Source organism: Siniperca chuatsi, linkage group LG4 (assembly GCF_020085105.1).
Source record: "Siniperca chuatsi isolate FFG_IHB_CAS linkage group LG4, ASM2008510v1, whole genome shotgun sequence".
Classification (NCBI taxonomy): Eukaryota; Metazoa; Chordata; class Actinopteri; order Centrarchiformes; family Sinipercidae; genus Siniperca; species Siniperca chuatsi.
In genome coordinates, this window is record NC_058045.1 from 13303012 (window position 1) to 13318539 (window position 15528).

Consider the following 15528-nt stretch of genomic DNA (forward strand, 5'->3'; position numbering starts at 1 on the left):
GGGGACCATATTGCATGATGACTTCCTCTGCTGAGATTCGTAGCCTTCCCAGGAGAAAATACAATGATAAATAATTCCCTAAATATGATTACACTTCTTTGAAGAGGGGCTTATGTGTGTTTGTGTGCATGTACTGTTTGTGTGTATGAGTAGGTAGCATGAGTGTGCATTGGTGCACGTAGAGCCGAATCAACAATTGTTGCAACCCTGTCAGACTCGTCTGTATGATCCACTGACTATGAATGATACAGGGAACATCCAAGTCCACAACCTCAGTGCCACTGATTCAAAGATTTGACAGCTTAGAGGCAGTCAACCGTATTCCCATACGACCTCTCGTAATGTCACTGACAGCATTTGCCTCAATAATATGTCTGCCCATGACACAGTATTATTTCAACTTAAAAATTGCTCTTCACCAAAGTGAGTTTTTTAGTTAAATTGGGCTTTATGGCCCACTAATTGTCAGACTTATTTGTACGTGTTCTGTCAGATTTAGATGTCCTGGTGGCAATTTGGTTGCTGAAATGTCGATTAAAAGTACCCTGGGAGTATTGCTTAATTGGTTTCACTTCTTCGGGACACTTCATCGGGTCTTGCCAGTGATCTGCTTGTACCCTCCACCCCTCCCTCGCCAGCTCTGCCTTCCTCCCAGCACAGCCAAAACCAGCCCCCCAGCGCCAATGGAGCCAAGAATGTAGGAGGGTTTCAGCCAGTGTGTGGGATTTAGCTCGTCAGAAGCTCAGGGTCACCTCCACACCCTCTCACTTTGAAATGGACCCCTGGTGGCAGCTCCTGGGAGAGCCCAGTGATGTCTCTATCAGCCTGTCAAAAGAGATAGCCCGGGGCTTCACCAGGTCCCCCTGAGCCAATCAAACTCTTCACAAAGCACAGATGGATGCTCTTTCACCAGCGTGCTACTGCATGAGGAGGGGTGCGATGCTCAGTCCCCCACTCAGTTACAACAAACTCCCATTGGTGGGGTCCAAGCCTCAGTTCAGCCCAACTTCGGTTCTAACTATGTATATTTTAAAAGAGAGTACTTGCCATTTGTCTACTATCAGAAAGACATAGAGCAGGTAAAGGAGGAAACTCATATTTTTCATACAAACGTGTATTAGCAAGGTGAAAGTTTAACTGCCTCTTATGTAGCTCATATATTGAGTAAGTGCAGTATGAAGTGTAAATATTTTGAAGGAACTTTTTTTTTTACTTTTTCAGTAGTGCATTTATGCGAAAATAATCAAAATTGTCAAAAGATTTATTTTGTATGTAAACTAAATATGGATGAGAAAACTGATAGAGGACATACTACATCCCTCTACTTGAAAAAACTATTGTGGGGAGACAGATGGAAAAACCAGAGTATGTGTGTGTGTAACCATTAGATAGGCCAGGTGATTTTAGTGGAAATGTAAAGCACTAAGTGCTGAGGATGGAGAGAGTACTCTCTGTGAGATGAGCTCTTTCTCTCTCATCTGGACCCTGTTATTGTGAGAAGGCAACAAAGCAATGCATTAGGAAGCACAGTGGAGCCACACAGCTTTGATGTGAGCTCGGTAACCAAGGCGCAGCGGTGGCCGGTGTGTGAGCTCTGTTCCAATGGCTGTGTTGTGTAATCAGATGTGTTTACTGTGTATTCAAGTAAAGAAGCGGTGTAATCCATCCTCACTAGAGTGCATTTAATGAAAAAGCACAAGCTCAAACTGATCAAGATTCTTTATGCAGGATTCTTGTAAATTCTCCATTTGATGATACAGACACGATACTGTGTAAAAATAAAACTCTCAAATTGATCAGTCTAACGTACAGTAACAGAAACTTAAAAAAAAAAGGTCAGCTGGAAATAATACTCACAAAGTGCATAAATATATATTTGTTGCTGAGATAAAATTAAGAAAGCTGACAGCATTTATATTATATACAGCAAATTCTTTCCACAAGAAGAAAAACATTCAGTACTCTGTCCTAATATTTTAAATGTGCAACAAAACATATCATTTCAATGATTATTTAAACATCTATTGCAATATATATGACATTTGACCTTTCATTATATTAACACATGGCTAAAGAAAAAACATTGCCATGATTTGTTTTCCATAAATTCATAAGCTTGTATTAACTTAACCTTAAGGCAAATTTCTCAGTTTCACAAAAGTCAAAAACAAAGCAAAACAGTGGAGGTCTAAGGTAAGCCGAACCCAACGCTTTTCATTCCTTTTCTAAATTATATCCAAAGATGAAGGCTGAGCCTTGCAGCGCTCTCTTTTCTTTACCTCCAGGCTTGTGATTGACAGCGCCATGTGCTGCCCTCCTAGCTGCTGCAGTTCACAGCCTCTGTCAGGGGGGTAGCAAAGACACAAGCCAGAGAGCAGCTGGCTGCCCCTCAGCAGCAGGGGGCAGAGTTAGGGTGGTATGGTGGGGTGCACAGGGTCATGGGCTCTGCTGGCACTGGAGCATTGTTGTCAGGTGGACTGCGTTGTGCCATATTCAAAAGGAGACCAGCCTTTCATCCAGCATGTCCGTGAAGCTTACTTTTTCCTCCGCGGCTGGCTCTGGCTGGTGGGCGCTCTCAGCGCGCTGTGCTGCACCTGTAAAAACAAACAGGAGTTTGGTCAGAGGCAGGTAATCCGAGCTCAGTGGAGCGCACGGTAATGGCTCCCCTGAGGAGAGCTGGTGCAGGGGAAAGCGAGGCGGGCTCGCCTGTAATGAATCATTTTTTAAACACAGGAGCAGAGGGGATTAATCACAGGGAGGAAGGATTTGAAGAGTCAAGGGTTCCGTACCAGTGTACGCCCCCCTCATTCTGCACCACAATCACAATATTAGAAACAGACATCAACTGTTGAGATGACCTGACAGGCCAGTGAGGGAGTTGCAAACTGCATAATCACTCACTGTAAGTTATGTCCCCTAAAGAAAACTTTGTTAAAGCCTGAGAATAGTATAAAGCAAGTGTCGTTAAAGTTACAAAACACAGTTGATGTGTAACTTTCTTCACAGCTTACAGACCCTTGATATGACTTTGATTTCTTCAGGGAAAAACAAGACCCGAAATGTGACATTTGAACTTACAACCTTGTTTTTTCCTGCTAGTTACATGTGTAGAGTTAAGCTCAAGATAGATTTTCCAGAAATTCCTTGATGTTCAAATGGATTTACAAAATAAATTTAGGTTGTAGAATCGTGTTCTCTTTGACATTCAAAACATTAGATTCAATTGTCCGTATTTTTTTGTCTTTTTCAAAACTGCCACGATAATCCAAAGAGATCATAGGGTAAACTGAAAAGGAGAAGAGCTGGAATTTGAAAACTTGCTTTTGAAGCATGCTTGCTGAGCTCAAACAATACGGAGAATCTGTTGAATAAAGGTAAGAACTCTATGCTAATTAGCTGGTCTCCATTATTAGAATGGGAGATGGATTGTGGGAACAAAGTGACTGCCTCCTGCATCAGAACATGAAACTATCCTCAGAACTGACAGATGCTTCTTATTTCAGGACAGACACATTGTTGTCAGAAGTCCCCGTTTGAGGCAGACTTTGTAGATGTGCACAGGCACTAATTGCCAAGTCACATTTGCAAGAAAGACAGGAGTCAATTTTCAGCCTTTGTGGTGTTTTTGTGTCCACACCTATCTGAGGACTGAAGTTCTAAGTCAACAAAAACAAAATATGTGGTGTATTGTTTTGGGTCTCTTGTGTATATTATGTTAAGGTTATTTTTCACAGTACATAATGAAACATACTTATGATGAATCTTAAGGGTGTTTTGTTTTTTATGATTGGAGCTATTTTCAAGATGTAGTTTCTCTTTTAAACCAGGCTAAAAAGTATTGTTTCCATGAGATTTGAAAGTGAGTCATTTTCAAAGCTCAAACATTGTATCCCAATGGGGAAGAAGACATACAAAGGATTCTGAATCAAAATGTATTCACCACCTTGTTTTGCCAACTCAGTCAGCCAAATCTCAAACAACACAGGCTCCCTCCAACATCACAGAGAAGTCAGGAATGGCTTGCTGCAGGAGGACATCAAGGGTGCAGTAGAGAAACAGACTGGGGTGAGAGTGTCTTTCCAGATCCAGACTGTCAGGATTTCTCGCTGAATTCTGTCTGGCGAGTTACCTGGAAGATGAAGGCGCTGTGTGGCACTTCATTTCCTGGCCGAGCAAAATTCTCAGTCAGAGAACGGCAAGCACCCAGCACCACTTACAACACCCTGACAGCTCTCCTCAGCTCTGTGATGTAAATGCAAATGACATATCAGCCATGGCTAATATGTAATCACATATGGCACCCAGCAAGACGACTGGGGCTCACGACTACATTAATTGACTCTACCACCCTGAACTGACTGAGGCCACATCAGAGTTTCTGTGCTGACACAACAGCCAGAGACGTCAGGAGACCTCTGCCGGCCCTCGGCCAATCACCAACTTTAATGTCACAGCGCTTCAGTCAGACAGACAAAATTGCTAATAACGGATGAGGCTGCAGCAATATGGCTGAGGACAGATCTGAGCATCTCCTCACTCAGGCACTACGGCGACTACATGGAGCTGCACTGAGGAATAATTGGGCCAGGGCTGCTTTAAAGGCAAGAGTCCATTAATAATCAAACAAAGCCAGAGGATATATTTCTGCAACACTTGGGAATTCTGGTACAGCAAATAATGCAGACATCTTCAGGGAATTCCCTCTCTATCTGTATGTAAAATTGGACCCTTACCTTTTGAACATCAGAAGGCACCCTCTTGAGGAAATCCAGTATTTCATTATTGTCAATAGTATATGGGTTGCGCAGCTTCTTGGTAAATTTGTTAACGCCTGTGAAAACAAGAACACATTAATAAATAAAGGTGTCATACCAACCAGCATATTTTTTACACTGTTTTACAGTGTAAAAAATACTACTAATAAAAAGAGTTGTGTAACCCTATCTATAGAGTTCCCACCAGTGTATCAGTAACTAAATTATATGATGCTGTTTCAGTTGATCCCTTTCAGCCAAACTGAATTGAAGCCAGACCAATACAACGGAGACAAGTGTGGATAAAGCAATACTTAATCAATTAAAGCAGATAAATGATAACTGAAAAACAGGCACACATTCATGACACCTTTTCCTCACTTTTGTTTGTTTGTCTGATGATTTCTAGCATATTAGCACATGGCTGCATACCACAGAGAAAAAAATATCTCTGGGGTCTTGTAATGGGACCATTATATTCACAGCTTGGTACTGACTGTACCTCAACATGCAGACAAAGAACCTAAGGACTTAAATATGTGCAAGCAACTTGAAAGGCTTGCCTTGGAACCACAGAGATGGGGGTTAACTGGGGAGACAGAGGAGTGTCTCAGACTGTGTGTTTTTTGTTTGATATGATGGTTTTTTAGTATTGATTGTGTTGAAGGCAGTGTGGAAGTACAGTGGTTGTGGGCTTACAGCTGGAGGAGGAGAGCCTGTTAAGGGCAGCATATCTCCCTGACCACTGAGATGACTGTCTATTTTGTATGACTACAGCAGATAATGAGAGGCTAGACCAGGAGCCTACAGACTGCCCAAGGACATCATGTATTATATACAGCTTGCTACTCTACCTCTGCTTTGTTTTCACACAAACCCTAGGCCTCTGCTACATCAGCCCACACTGAGCAGAGCAAACCTCTGCAGCTGTCTGATCTCTGTGCATCTGCAGAGGTGTAGGGATGGCAGAGTTCTTAAATTACTGTACTTCATTAAATCATGGATTTCAAGTTAGGAACATCTTATAAGAGTTGTGTTTTGCAACAATGGTATGGGCGTTGATTTTTATACAATTTGTTAGGATGTTTTGGTCATAGTAATGATGATCTAGAAAGAAACAGATAGTGGGAGTTTGTTAGCTTTTGGTATTCGCCCAATACACTTTTAGTTATGCAAAAACAATTTTTCATTTACAATTTTATGAATTAAGTTGTGTTTTTAGATGTAGAACTTACCCCATATTAGCACAATATATCGCAGTGGGATGAAATATAATAGCGCTGTTGCCACAAACAGCATCAAGCAGGCCAGGCACGACAAGAATGGGACAGACCAGTTGAATATGCTATAAAATGAGAATTGTGTCAGATTAATGTGAAGTTCTATAAAAGAAAAACTATTAATTTCAAATAAAGATACTTTGTAGGATAAATATAAATGGTCAAAATACTTCTTGATTCGCTCTCCGATGTTTGCGATTTCCTCCAAAATGTTCTGGACAACCAGTACCACTTCCTGCACCATATGTATCTTATCCATCAAACCCTTTTTTCCAGATTCCTAAAAAAGAAACAAAAAATGCACAGACACTGATGAGGTACACTTTATGTCAATTGTTGGGCAGGGTATACAAAGGCCAGTTTAACTCTGCTGTGCTATTATGTGTGCTTTATCTATTGAATGGGCCATAATGAGCAAACACTGTACATCTTCAGACTATCCTTTTGAAGATGAGACAGACTCAGTGCTCAGAAGCTGTTATGTGGATGGCTGAGGGATTTCAGCTTTTGTCTGCCACATACAATAGAGCTGTTGCACAAGTGCAGCACAATCAAGACTCTCTGGTAGATGAAAAGTACACAAAATGGTCATCTGCAATCAGGCAGACTAGACGACCTAGACAAGAAGTGCAGGGGCCTTGCAACTGAGGAAAGATTCCATTCCAGCAGCCTGCACAGGACAAGCTTGAACATGTTTTTACAAATCTGTCAGGCCAGGCTTGCTAACTTATCCTAACGCTTTCTCTGCATGAGAAAAACACGTCACCCCGCTTGGAACACCACTTGGATGTGTACTTGTTCACTCTTTCACTCATATGATTCTTGTCAACAACTAACACTGTATATAAAGTATTTTTTGCTTTTAATGCTCTGACATAATAATGACTCTGGCAAAGCAATAAGTCAACATGTGAGGGGGTTGGAGGGTTTGTCTCAAAATGAAATAAATGTGATCACATCAAGGCTGGAAATAATGACAAGTGTGAAGCCTTCCAGAGGCAGGGGAGTGACATGAGATAACACAAGTAACACAAGCTAAAGAGGGCTGAGAAGCCTCACATCAAAAGGAAGAAATAATGACAAGAATGATGACAGAGGGCGGGAGAGGAAGAGTGAGAGGGAGAAAGGGAATGAGTGTTGGGGGAGGCCGCTCTGATGGACCCTAACAGGAGGCTTGTGGATGTCTACAGTATATGTTTATGTTACAAGTCAGCCGAAGCCGCAGCCTGTGTGCATTGACAGGGTCCAGACAGAATGCCTTTATCAGAGCTTCATGAGGCAGCCCCTGGGAACGTACTGTCTGCCAGCACAGAGAGACTCCCGACTGTCAGGCCCACTCTTCTCCACGAAAGGCGCAGGAAGAGAGCAATTCCCACACTAGCAGAGCCTCCCCCACTGGGCTCGTATCTGGACGGACAGTGGAGGCTCAGCACTGTCCAAAAAAGGAAGAACTATCACAAATATGCTTTCTCTGAGATTATCATCTCATGGTCACATCATGGGGGAAGAGGACTATCTGTGTTTATGCATCATCTTACTCCACTCCACTGCATTCGGGGGGGCTGAGAAAACCTTCATGTGTGTCCTTTACTCCACATTAGGTGTTAATTGAGCTCTTTATCCTAAGTTTATTTTGAAGGCGGCGAACACTGTTAGAGCTCGGCGAGCTCCTGATGGACCCAGAGAGAAATGATAGCTTACTTGATATGGAGCCTCATCAGTTAGGCTCACATTCCTTTTCATATTTTCATTGAAACTTGTTTAAGCGACCAATTACATGATTTAGGATTCAAATCTAATCAGAGATATGAAGCATTATTTAACTTCAGTGGATACACATGCAAGGTAAATTTAGCCAAAAAAAAACAGCTCCTGCAGGAAAAAAGAGAAACCATACTGGTTTTCATTTCTGAAAGGAAAAACAGACAAATAGATGTACTCTGAAGTATGCATCGAGAGGCAGAGCTCTCATGATTATCATTATTCATGTACTTTAATATTCTTGAAATCCTCCAACTCCTTAGCGACCAAAACTGAAGTCCTTTGTACATTAATCATTTGATGATATTCTTTACCTTTGTTCAGTTCTCTTTTCAGCAAATACATGAGTGCAGAGAAAACAAAAATAAATAAAAGATCTCCTTCTGAAATGGAAAAGGATGGGTAAACTGGGGATGGACTAAATGAATTCTAAATGTCTACTGATTAGAAAACCTGTGTGAAATCATATTCTCATTTCAGATAAAATTGTAAAAGCTTCCTTTTAAGGTGCAGTAATGGAGAACCAATTTGATCTCCTGAACAAAGGTAAACATACTCTCACAGACATGTGGGGTTTTATCAAGGGCTGGAAAAAGCTCATTTAGCATCATTTTAATTAGAATAAACAGTGCCAAATTTGAATTTTCAGACTGAATATTTTTCTAGTGACTTTTTTGACAAACAAAAGAAGTGCATCTAAATGAAAAACACCTGTGTTCGTGGCAAATTATCTCATATGGAGCTAAAATAAGCTAACACACAATTTGCTGGGATGAAACACAAAAAAGCTCTCAGAGGCTTTAATGTGTTGGTGGGTTCATGTGCGGGAGCTCTCATAATGCACACCACAGATCATGACATGGGCAGTCTGTCTGACTGGTGTGCTCAAGGAGACCCAGCGGTGACTGTGGACTATCGGGTGAGAGATGTAAAAACCCCCCGGCCCAGTCTAGCACCACCACAACCACCTACTCACCCTCCCCCCAACTCCCTTGGGTTAGGCTCTGGGAGCAAGTCAACCACGGACCAGCACTGCCAGCTGGGGCTGTTTCATCTTCCCTGTTCATTTCTAATGGAGATCTATGGACTTGTTTTGCCTCTCTGTTTCTTTTTGTTATGATTAAATATTGTCTATCTGCACAATTGATACCTAAGGCCAAAGGGAAGTCACTTTGCCCACACATAATTTGTAAGCTGTCTCTTTCCCTGAGGACAGATTTGTTCACAGGCAGAGAATCTGTTCTGTATTATCCTGCTGTAACACTGCCTTGCCTTTCGTCTCTCTTTAACGTCATGCCTTCACATTCTTGCTGCTCTGTCTGAGGTTTAAATATTTCCTTCCTCAAGGGGGAAAAAGGGGGGATAAAAACATATTTGAGTGGTAATCATAACCTTCTCAGAGGGAAAAGTCTTTATTCACATGTTAGAGAAAAGACTGGGGGAAAAAAGCAAAGGCTTTGAAGTCATCAAATTTAACACTGATCACTCTTTAACCCCAAATATTTTTAAAGAAGACTTTGATAGGAGGTGTAAAGCTACACTGCTTGATCTAACTGCATGATATCACATTCAAGTGACAGTAAGACCATAACAAGACTTTCAAATAAGCCACTTTAAATTAAAGCTGACAGCTTAAAACAAACATGGGTGACTGCTTAATTAGTAAATGAAAGGAGATATTTCATTTCCTCTGAGTGTGAAAGGGCTTAGGGAGGCTCATAGAAAACCTTTCAAAAAGCTTTAAGAGGTGAAGGCTGAGTTCAGAAACACATGCAATGTATTGAGAGAATCAAACCTTTCTGAAGACACTGCCATTTCTTAAACCAAAAAAGTAAACATTCCTCTGTTATATATTGGGGTTTCAAGGTAAAGACAAATGTAATAATCATTCGATGTAGCAATTATATTAAATCCAGTGCATAAAGGTAATCCTGCCCGATTCAATATTCATAAATACACAGAATTTTCTGTATCACTGCTGTTTGTTTAAGCACCAGTTTGCCTATTCCTAGCAATGATAGCAAGTGCGGCTTCCCACTTTGTGTGTGCAAACATATCATGCGAGTTTCATCTGTGAATTAGCCCATCCTTTCAGACAGGATTTGGTGGATGTGCCTGTGTTTTTAAAAGAATCTGGCTTTTTTCGTAGCCCCAGGTCATCACAACAGAATATATTGAGCGCATTATGGATATGAATCCTGGGCCTAGACACAGAGCACAAGGGTCATTGCTTGGAGGCTTTGCGTTAGCTCCACACTTCATTGCCATAAAGCAATAATACAGATCCCTGTTAACTCTTCCTTCTTTACAGAAAACTGTGGGATGAGTGTAATTGAATATTATGTGCTGTGGGGAAGTATAATTTTCAGGCTACTTAAAGATTTCCTGTTTTGTTTTTCAAGAGACACTAGAGAGATATATTAACAAACATTATCATTTATGATTTCTCACAAACGAACAAGTGAAAATGACTAATAACCTTTGGGGCAAAGTACAAGTTTACTGCTGTGTTATTGTACTTTGTTCCTTTGTTCTGGTAGTAAAAGGTCATTCTCAACATAACTCCTGATACTAAGAAATCTACTGATTTTATCCCCAACAGCCGTGCAAAATCTAATTGACGGTGCTGTTTAAATTTGATTTATAGATTTTCAAAGGGCTACAGTATCTTGGCGGAGTACGTTTGGAGAGTGACACTGAATACCCAGAGGAACAGAATAAAGAGCTACATGACACAACTGTTTCAAAGATGTTGCCCTCATTTGGAATGCATGAAAATATTTCTATTCTTAGTTAGAAAAGAGCTTCTGAGAAGTAACAAATCATTGTGACTATGCTAAAATACCAACTAGAACCTGTATGGCTCTTTGGTAAAACATTTTATATTTTCTAATAAGCAAGTGTTCATTTGTATAAGAATCACAGCTATTTGGTGAACCAGGAATTTGTACCCAACAAAAGCAATGCAGACATTGTTATGTGTTTGATTTAACTTTGGTTATTCGGAAAGAAATATTAGCAGAATTTTTTTTTTACACAAACCACTTAGTAATGTCACTATGAAATGGTAAAATAGTCCGTGTTTATGGTAACCTTAAAAAATATATTTATATTTATAGGGAAAACTGAGAAGTGATAACGTTCCACCAAAACATATTATCCCTTAAAATGTTAGCAAGAGACAAGATAAAATACCTTCTCGTCTTCCTCTTCGTCGTCACCCATGCTCATGTTCACCTAAGAAAAAATAAAGGGTAGAGGGTGACTTCAAACGAACAGGACATGTGGGCACTGGAGCATTTTTAACAAACACCTTGTAATGAAATTTTCTTTGAGTACATTCACCCCTATTGGGAGAGGCTTGTTTCCATAGAGACTGCATCACAGGGGTGACCTCACACAAAAGGAGAGGTGAAAGAGGGCCTTCCTCACAAGAGCACTGTCACACCAAAGCAATCTCATTTCTCCACAACATAAGCACACAGAAAAACAGAAAGAGGAAGAAAAAAAAACATTTAATTTGGATGTTGTTGCCTAGATCACTTTATATCAAGCCCTGACCCCAATGTGGTGCACACTGTGACATTGCCTGGGAACAGAGCTGTGTCATTGCCGGCCAGAGGGTCACAGAGGGGTGGCAGAGTTTCCACACTGGATATGAGGGTGAGCCTGGGCTTTAACATTGCCCAGGGACGGCATCTTTGCCAGCAGCCATAAACACAATCACCGGGCCGGTGATGTTGCTTTGGGGAGGGTGTGTGAGCAGGCCAGGCCCCTGGCTGGCCAGTGAGAAGGCTTACAACACAGTGAAATTGGGGGGCAGTCAGAAGTGTGAACAGCATTAACCTTCACAGACATGTGTAGGGCAAACATAATTTCCATAACAGTAGATAGAGAGGAGAAAGTGGTATGTTGTGGGGAGAACTGTAGTCCTACATTTACAGACGTGGTGAGACTATATCAACAGCCTATAGGCTATACATACATTTACAGTGATTTGATTTTAGTGGCTTCTTACTGCTTGGTGTTTTATTGGGCCCCTGGAGACAATGTAGAAACTAGTTTAACCAGCTATAAAATGTGTGGAATGCTGTTACAACTGACTGAAGTGCATTTTATAGCAACAGCTCCTTTATTAAACAGTATACATGCAAGTGTAAGAGTTGTAAATTGACATTACAGTAAAACTGCAATTTGCCCAATGTGTGCCAAAAGGAGATCATTCCATCAGGGTTTGACCAGAGTTGAGTTAACATATAGACTGAATTTGCACTGCACCAGCATGCATCTAAAGATGTGTATGGATGAATACTGAAGAGTTTGGAGTCCTTGTCACTCACTAGGTCCTGGTTGGAGCTGGCCTTCCCTGAAGTGAGCAGGAAGTAGTGCCAGCCAATGAGCAGAAGCAGGAAGAGGGGCAGCATGAAGAGCTCACAGTGCCACACCGTCACAAGGAAGATCTGAGAAGACAGGACATGACAATATAAGCCCATCACACTATAGCAGGGACCCAGCTTTCATATCTCAGCAAGCCTGCTCTCAAAACAAAATATATAATAGATTTAACCACGTACTAAATCTCATGAAAAGCACTACAGACTGTAAAGCCTCTGAGATTTACAGTCGATGGGAACAGATTTGACTCTTAGTGGTTTGAAAGTAACAGATATTCAGGGACAACTTTTAATATCTTGAAATCCTATTTATATACACCAATAACACTGCGCTGGCAGAGTGCCTTACTGCAGAACAGAAAGTATGACATGGATAGGCATGGTATGCTGTCTTTTAACTAGCACATCAAATCCTCTTAGATTCAGAGGCAACGAGGCTCTCTGACGAGCCGCATATGGCATCTGGAGAAGCATTTGCAACATTCACCCCCTCTGTGGCGATGATACTGAGAAAAGCCAAGACCCCTGGTAGAAATAAGATGGATCACTCTGAATGAGTAATCCCTCATAATTCTGTAAAGGAGTGGTGCTAAGCACGTTGCACAACACCCACTGCATTTCACAGCAGAGCACTAATTGGACGGCTGCATTTAAACCCATTTAGTGACAGCCTAATGAGTCTGTCTCCAACTGAAATTATCAGCAATGTGTGAGGAGGATCACACCAGCAGGTTGACAGGGATGAAATAAAATGTCCCCCACAGCAAGTTGAATTGAAGTTAAAATCTATTATAGTGTGATTATGAGCCAGTACACCCAACATATGGTCCACTTTTATTTCACAATGTAAATTTTTCTCATACATTATATACAACATTTTCTATAATGAATGCATCCTTTCCAACAGTTAGATTCATCCTTCATACTTTTTTAACAAGTTTTTTTTTTTGTTTGTTTGTTTTTTACAAAGTTTATTTCAAAACGTTGAGTATAGCTAAGCTGAACCCACACGATGGTAGCACTATGCAGTCTAGGCTGAAAGAGCTGGAGGCTGCTTAGAGTATGAACAATATGTTCGAGTTAAGCCCGAGACAGGATGTGAAGCACTGGGGCCTTCAGGCTTCAATAGCAGGCCTGTAAAAAGCAGACTGTTCCTGTCATAGCAACCATACAGAGTTCTTGCATGTTGCTCTGGGGGCCAGTCTACCTACTGCCACACCAGGCCTAGGTTCAAACGGCCACCAGGGAAACGTGAACCATGAGTAATGCAGACAACACTGTGGCCCAACTGCCCTGGGCTTGGCCACTCTACTGCTTATTATCCCTCAATATAACCTGGGAGATGGTGGGTGAGCTGAAGCGGAAACACAGCGGGATGACCAAGAAATGAACAATATGAACAACATGTTATTGTTATTTTTTATAAGAGCTCATTTGAATTACGTATACAGTAGCAAACTAGAGCTGGTGGCGGATAAAAGAAAAGGTAAACAATGAATATGCATGATGTGCAGAGGTAGCTGCAGTACATCTCCTCTCTGTTATGAATAACCTACGTCATGTGCTGTCACCTCAGTTCCCATGAGGTGATTCTAAAGCGACACTCCCCTCACCCCAGAGGAATTCAGCTGGCTGGTGGACAGGTAGCTTGTCATATTCCCAGTATTCTCGTAAAAAAGGAAAAATAAAAGAGGGGAAAATGTGCCTAGAAACTGACATGAGCCCAGCAGGAATGTTGAACCTCCTTGCCCTCCCTGCAAAAGCTGCTACATTAACCACTAAAGTCTAATTGCTTGGTCTCTGTCTTCCAGTGCAAGTCAACAGAGGGAGCCAATTCATTTCCACCCAGGGAGCCGGCAGAGAGAATCTGTCACAGGTATTCATAATCGCCCACTAATGCTAATTTCTGCTCACTGCTTTCTGGCTCAGTGGACAAGATAAAAGCCTACAGAAATACAATGCCTAGTGTCTAAACTGAGTGCTTAAATGAGGGTATAAACCAAAACTGTCAGAAATCTCTTCTCAATTCCTCCCTCATGGTATGTCAGCCGATGTGTTCAGGATTTACATGCTTTTTTAACACTAATAAAAACAATGGAGAGAAACATCTGGGAAAACCTCTCAGATTCCTTCACTCAGGTGCACAGACTGAGACTTTGCCGTCAGACATCCCACAGTAATGAGCAAAGGCAGGACTATACCTTCCCCTTGTCTCCTTGCATTCTCCAGAGTTTCTGTGAAATGGAGACAGAACTAATTCCCCACTAAGTGGTTTATGTTTTATTAGCAAGCAGCTGAGTGATTAAAGGACGTGTTGGACAAAGTGCAACCTTTCAGGCGTAAGTGTAAATTCGTATTAAAAAAAAAATCCACATTTTAATTGCCGTCAAAGATGGGCTCCATTTCAGTGTTAAGGACCTGACTGCATATTTTTTCATCCGTCAACAAATTCCACATGACAAGTAAAACCTTGAACTTTTTAAAACACGACAATGCTAATATGTTGCACAAGTGGTAAAACAGTCATTTATTTAACCAAAAAGGACATAAAGCAACAAACAAAAGCAAGGAAGGTAATTATTAATGATATACCTGATCATTTAGGTTTACACACAGCAGAATTGGATAACGAACGACTTGTAATTGAACAAGCGTTAGTATGTATGTCTGGGAGGAGTGTCTCTAATGTAGGAAACCTCCCTTGACAAACACCATTTAGCTGAAAAATGTCTGTATGATTATGCACAGGGTGCCGAGGGAGAAAAAAAATAATGAATTAATAAAACTATTAGCACACAGTGGAGTAGATGATGGAGATGCACTCTCCTTAGCCACCTGTAAGCGCTTGGAGAAGGGGGCAACCCTGGGCAGAGCAATTCTGCCAGCAGGGTTAAGAACAGCCTGACAGATTTGTTTTATAGTGCCATTAATATGATTCCACTAAATGCATTCTGCGCCTTCTCATGCAGATCCACTGGCCAGCAGAATCCAGCACCTAATAATAAAGCACTCAGCGATTAAAAGTGTGAATAAAATAACTTAAAGCTGAGCAAGCATGGCAGCTCCCACCACCCACACTCTCCCAGGAGAGGGAGAAGGGATCGTAACAGGAACAAAGGGACAAAGACACCCTCTATGAGAGTTTCTGCCATCCTGTAAATTGATTAACAGAGTAGGGGGTGGCCCAGTCTACCAACCCAAACTACTGACTGGCAGACGTACCACCAGACTGCAAGGCTGCCAAATGCTTTCCTTAAACACTACAGCAGACAACAGGCTATAAATATAGGTGTCACATCAGTATAACACACATAATACTGTTGATGAGCCAAATTAATG

The 15528-nt window shown here is 41.4% G+C and overlaps 1 protein-coding gene across 5 annotated transcripts in view; it reads right to left on the reverse strand.

The window, feature by feature from the left end:
• Positions 1-1701: 1701 nt before the first annotated feature.
• mctp2a (multiple C2 domains, transmembrane 2a) overlaps positions 1702-15528 on the reverse strand; it is a 34383-nt gene continuing 20556 nt past the window's right edge. For all 5 annotated transcript variants that reach the window (XM_044193920.1, XM_044193921.1, XM_044193922.1 and 2 more), the window contains 6 exons: positions 12136-12255; positions 10991-11032; positions 6205-6314; positions 5990-6099; positions 4734-4831; positions 1702-2594 (listed from right to left, as the gene is read on the reverse strand). In XM_044193920.1, coding sequence (XP_044049855.1) covers positions 2535-2594; positions 4734-4831; positions 5990-6099; positions 6205-6314; positions 10991-11032; positions 12136-12255 — 540 coding nt within the window. In that variant the 3' untranslated portion in view covers positions 1702-2534. The remainder of the gene's footprint in view (positions 2595-4733; positions 4832-5989; positions 6100-6204; positions 6315-10990; positions 11033-12135; positions 12256-15528) is intronic.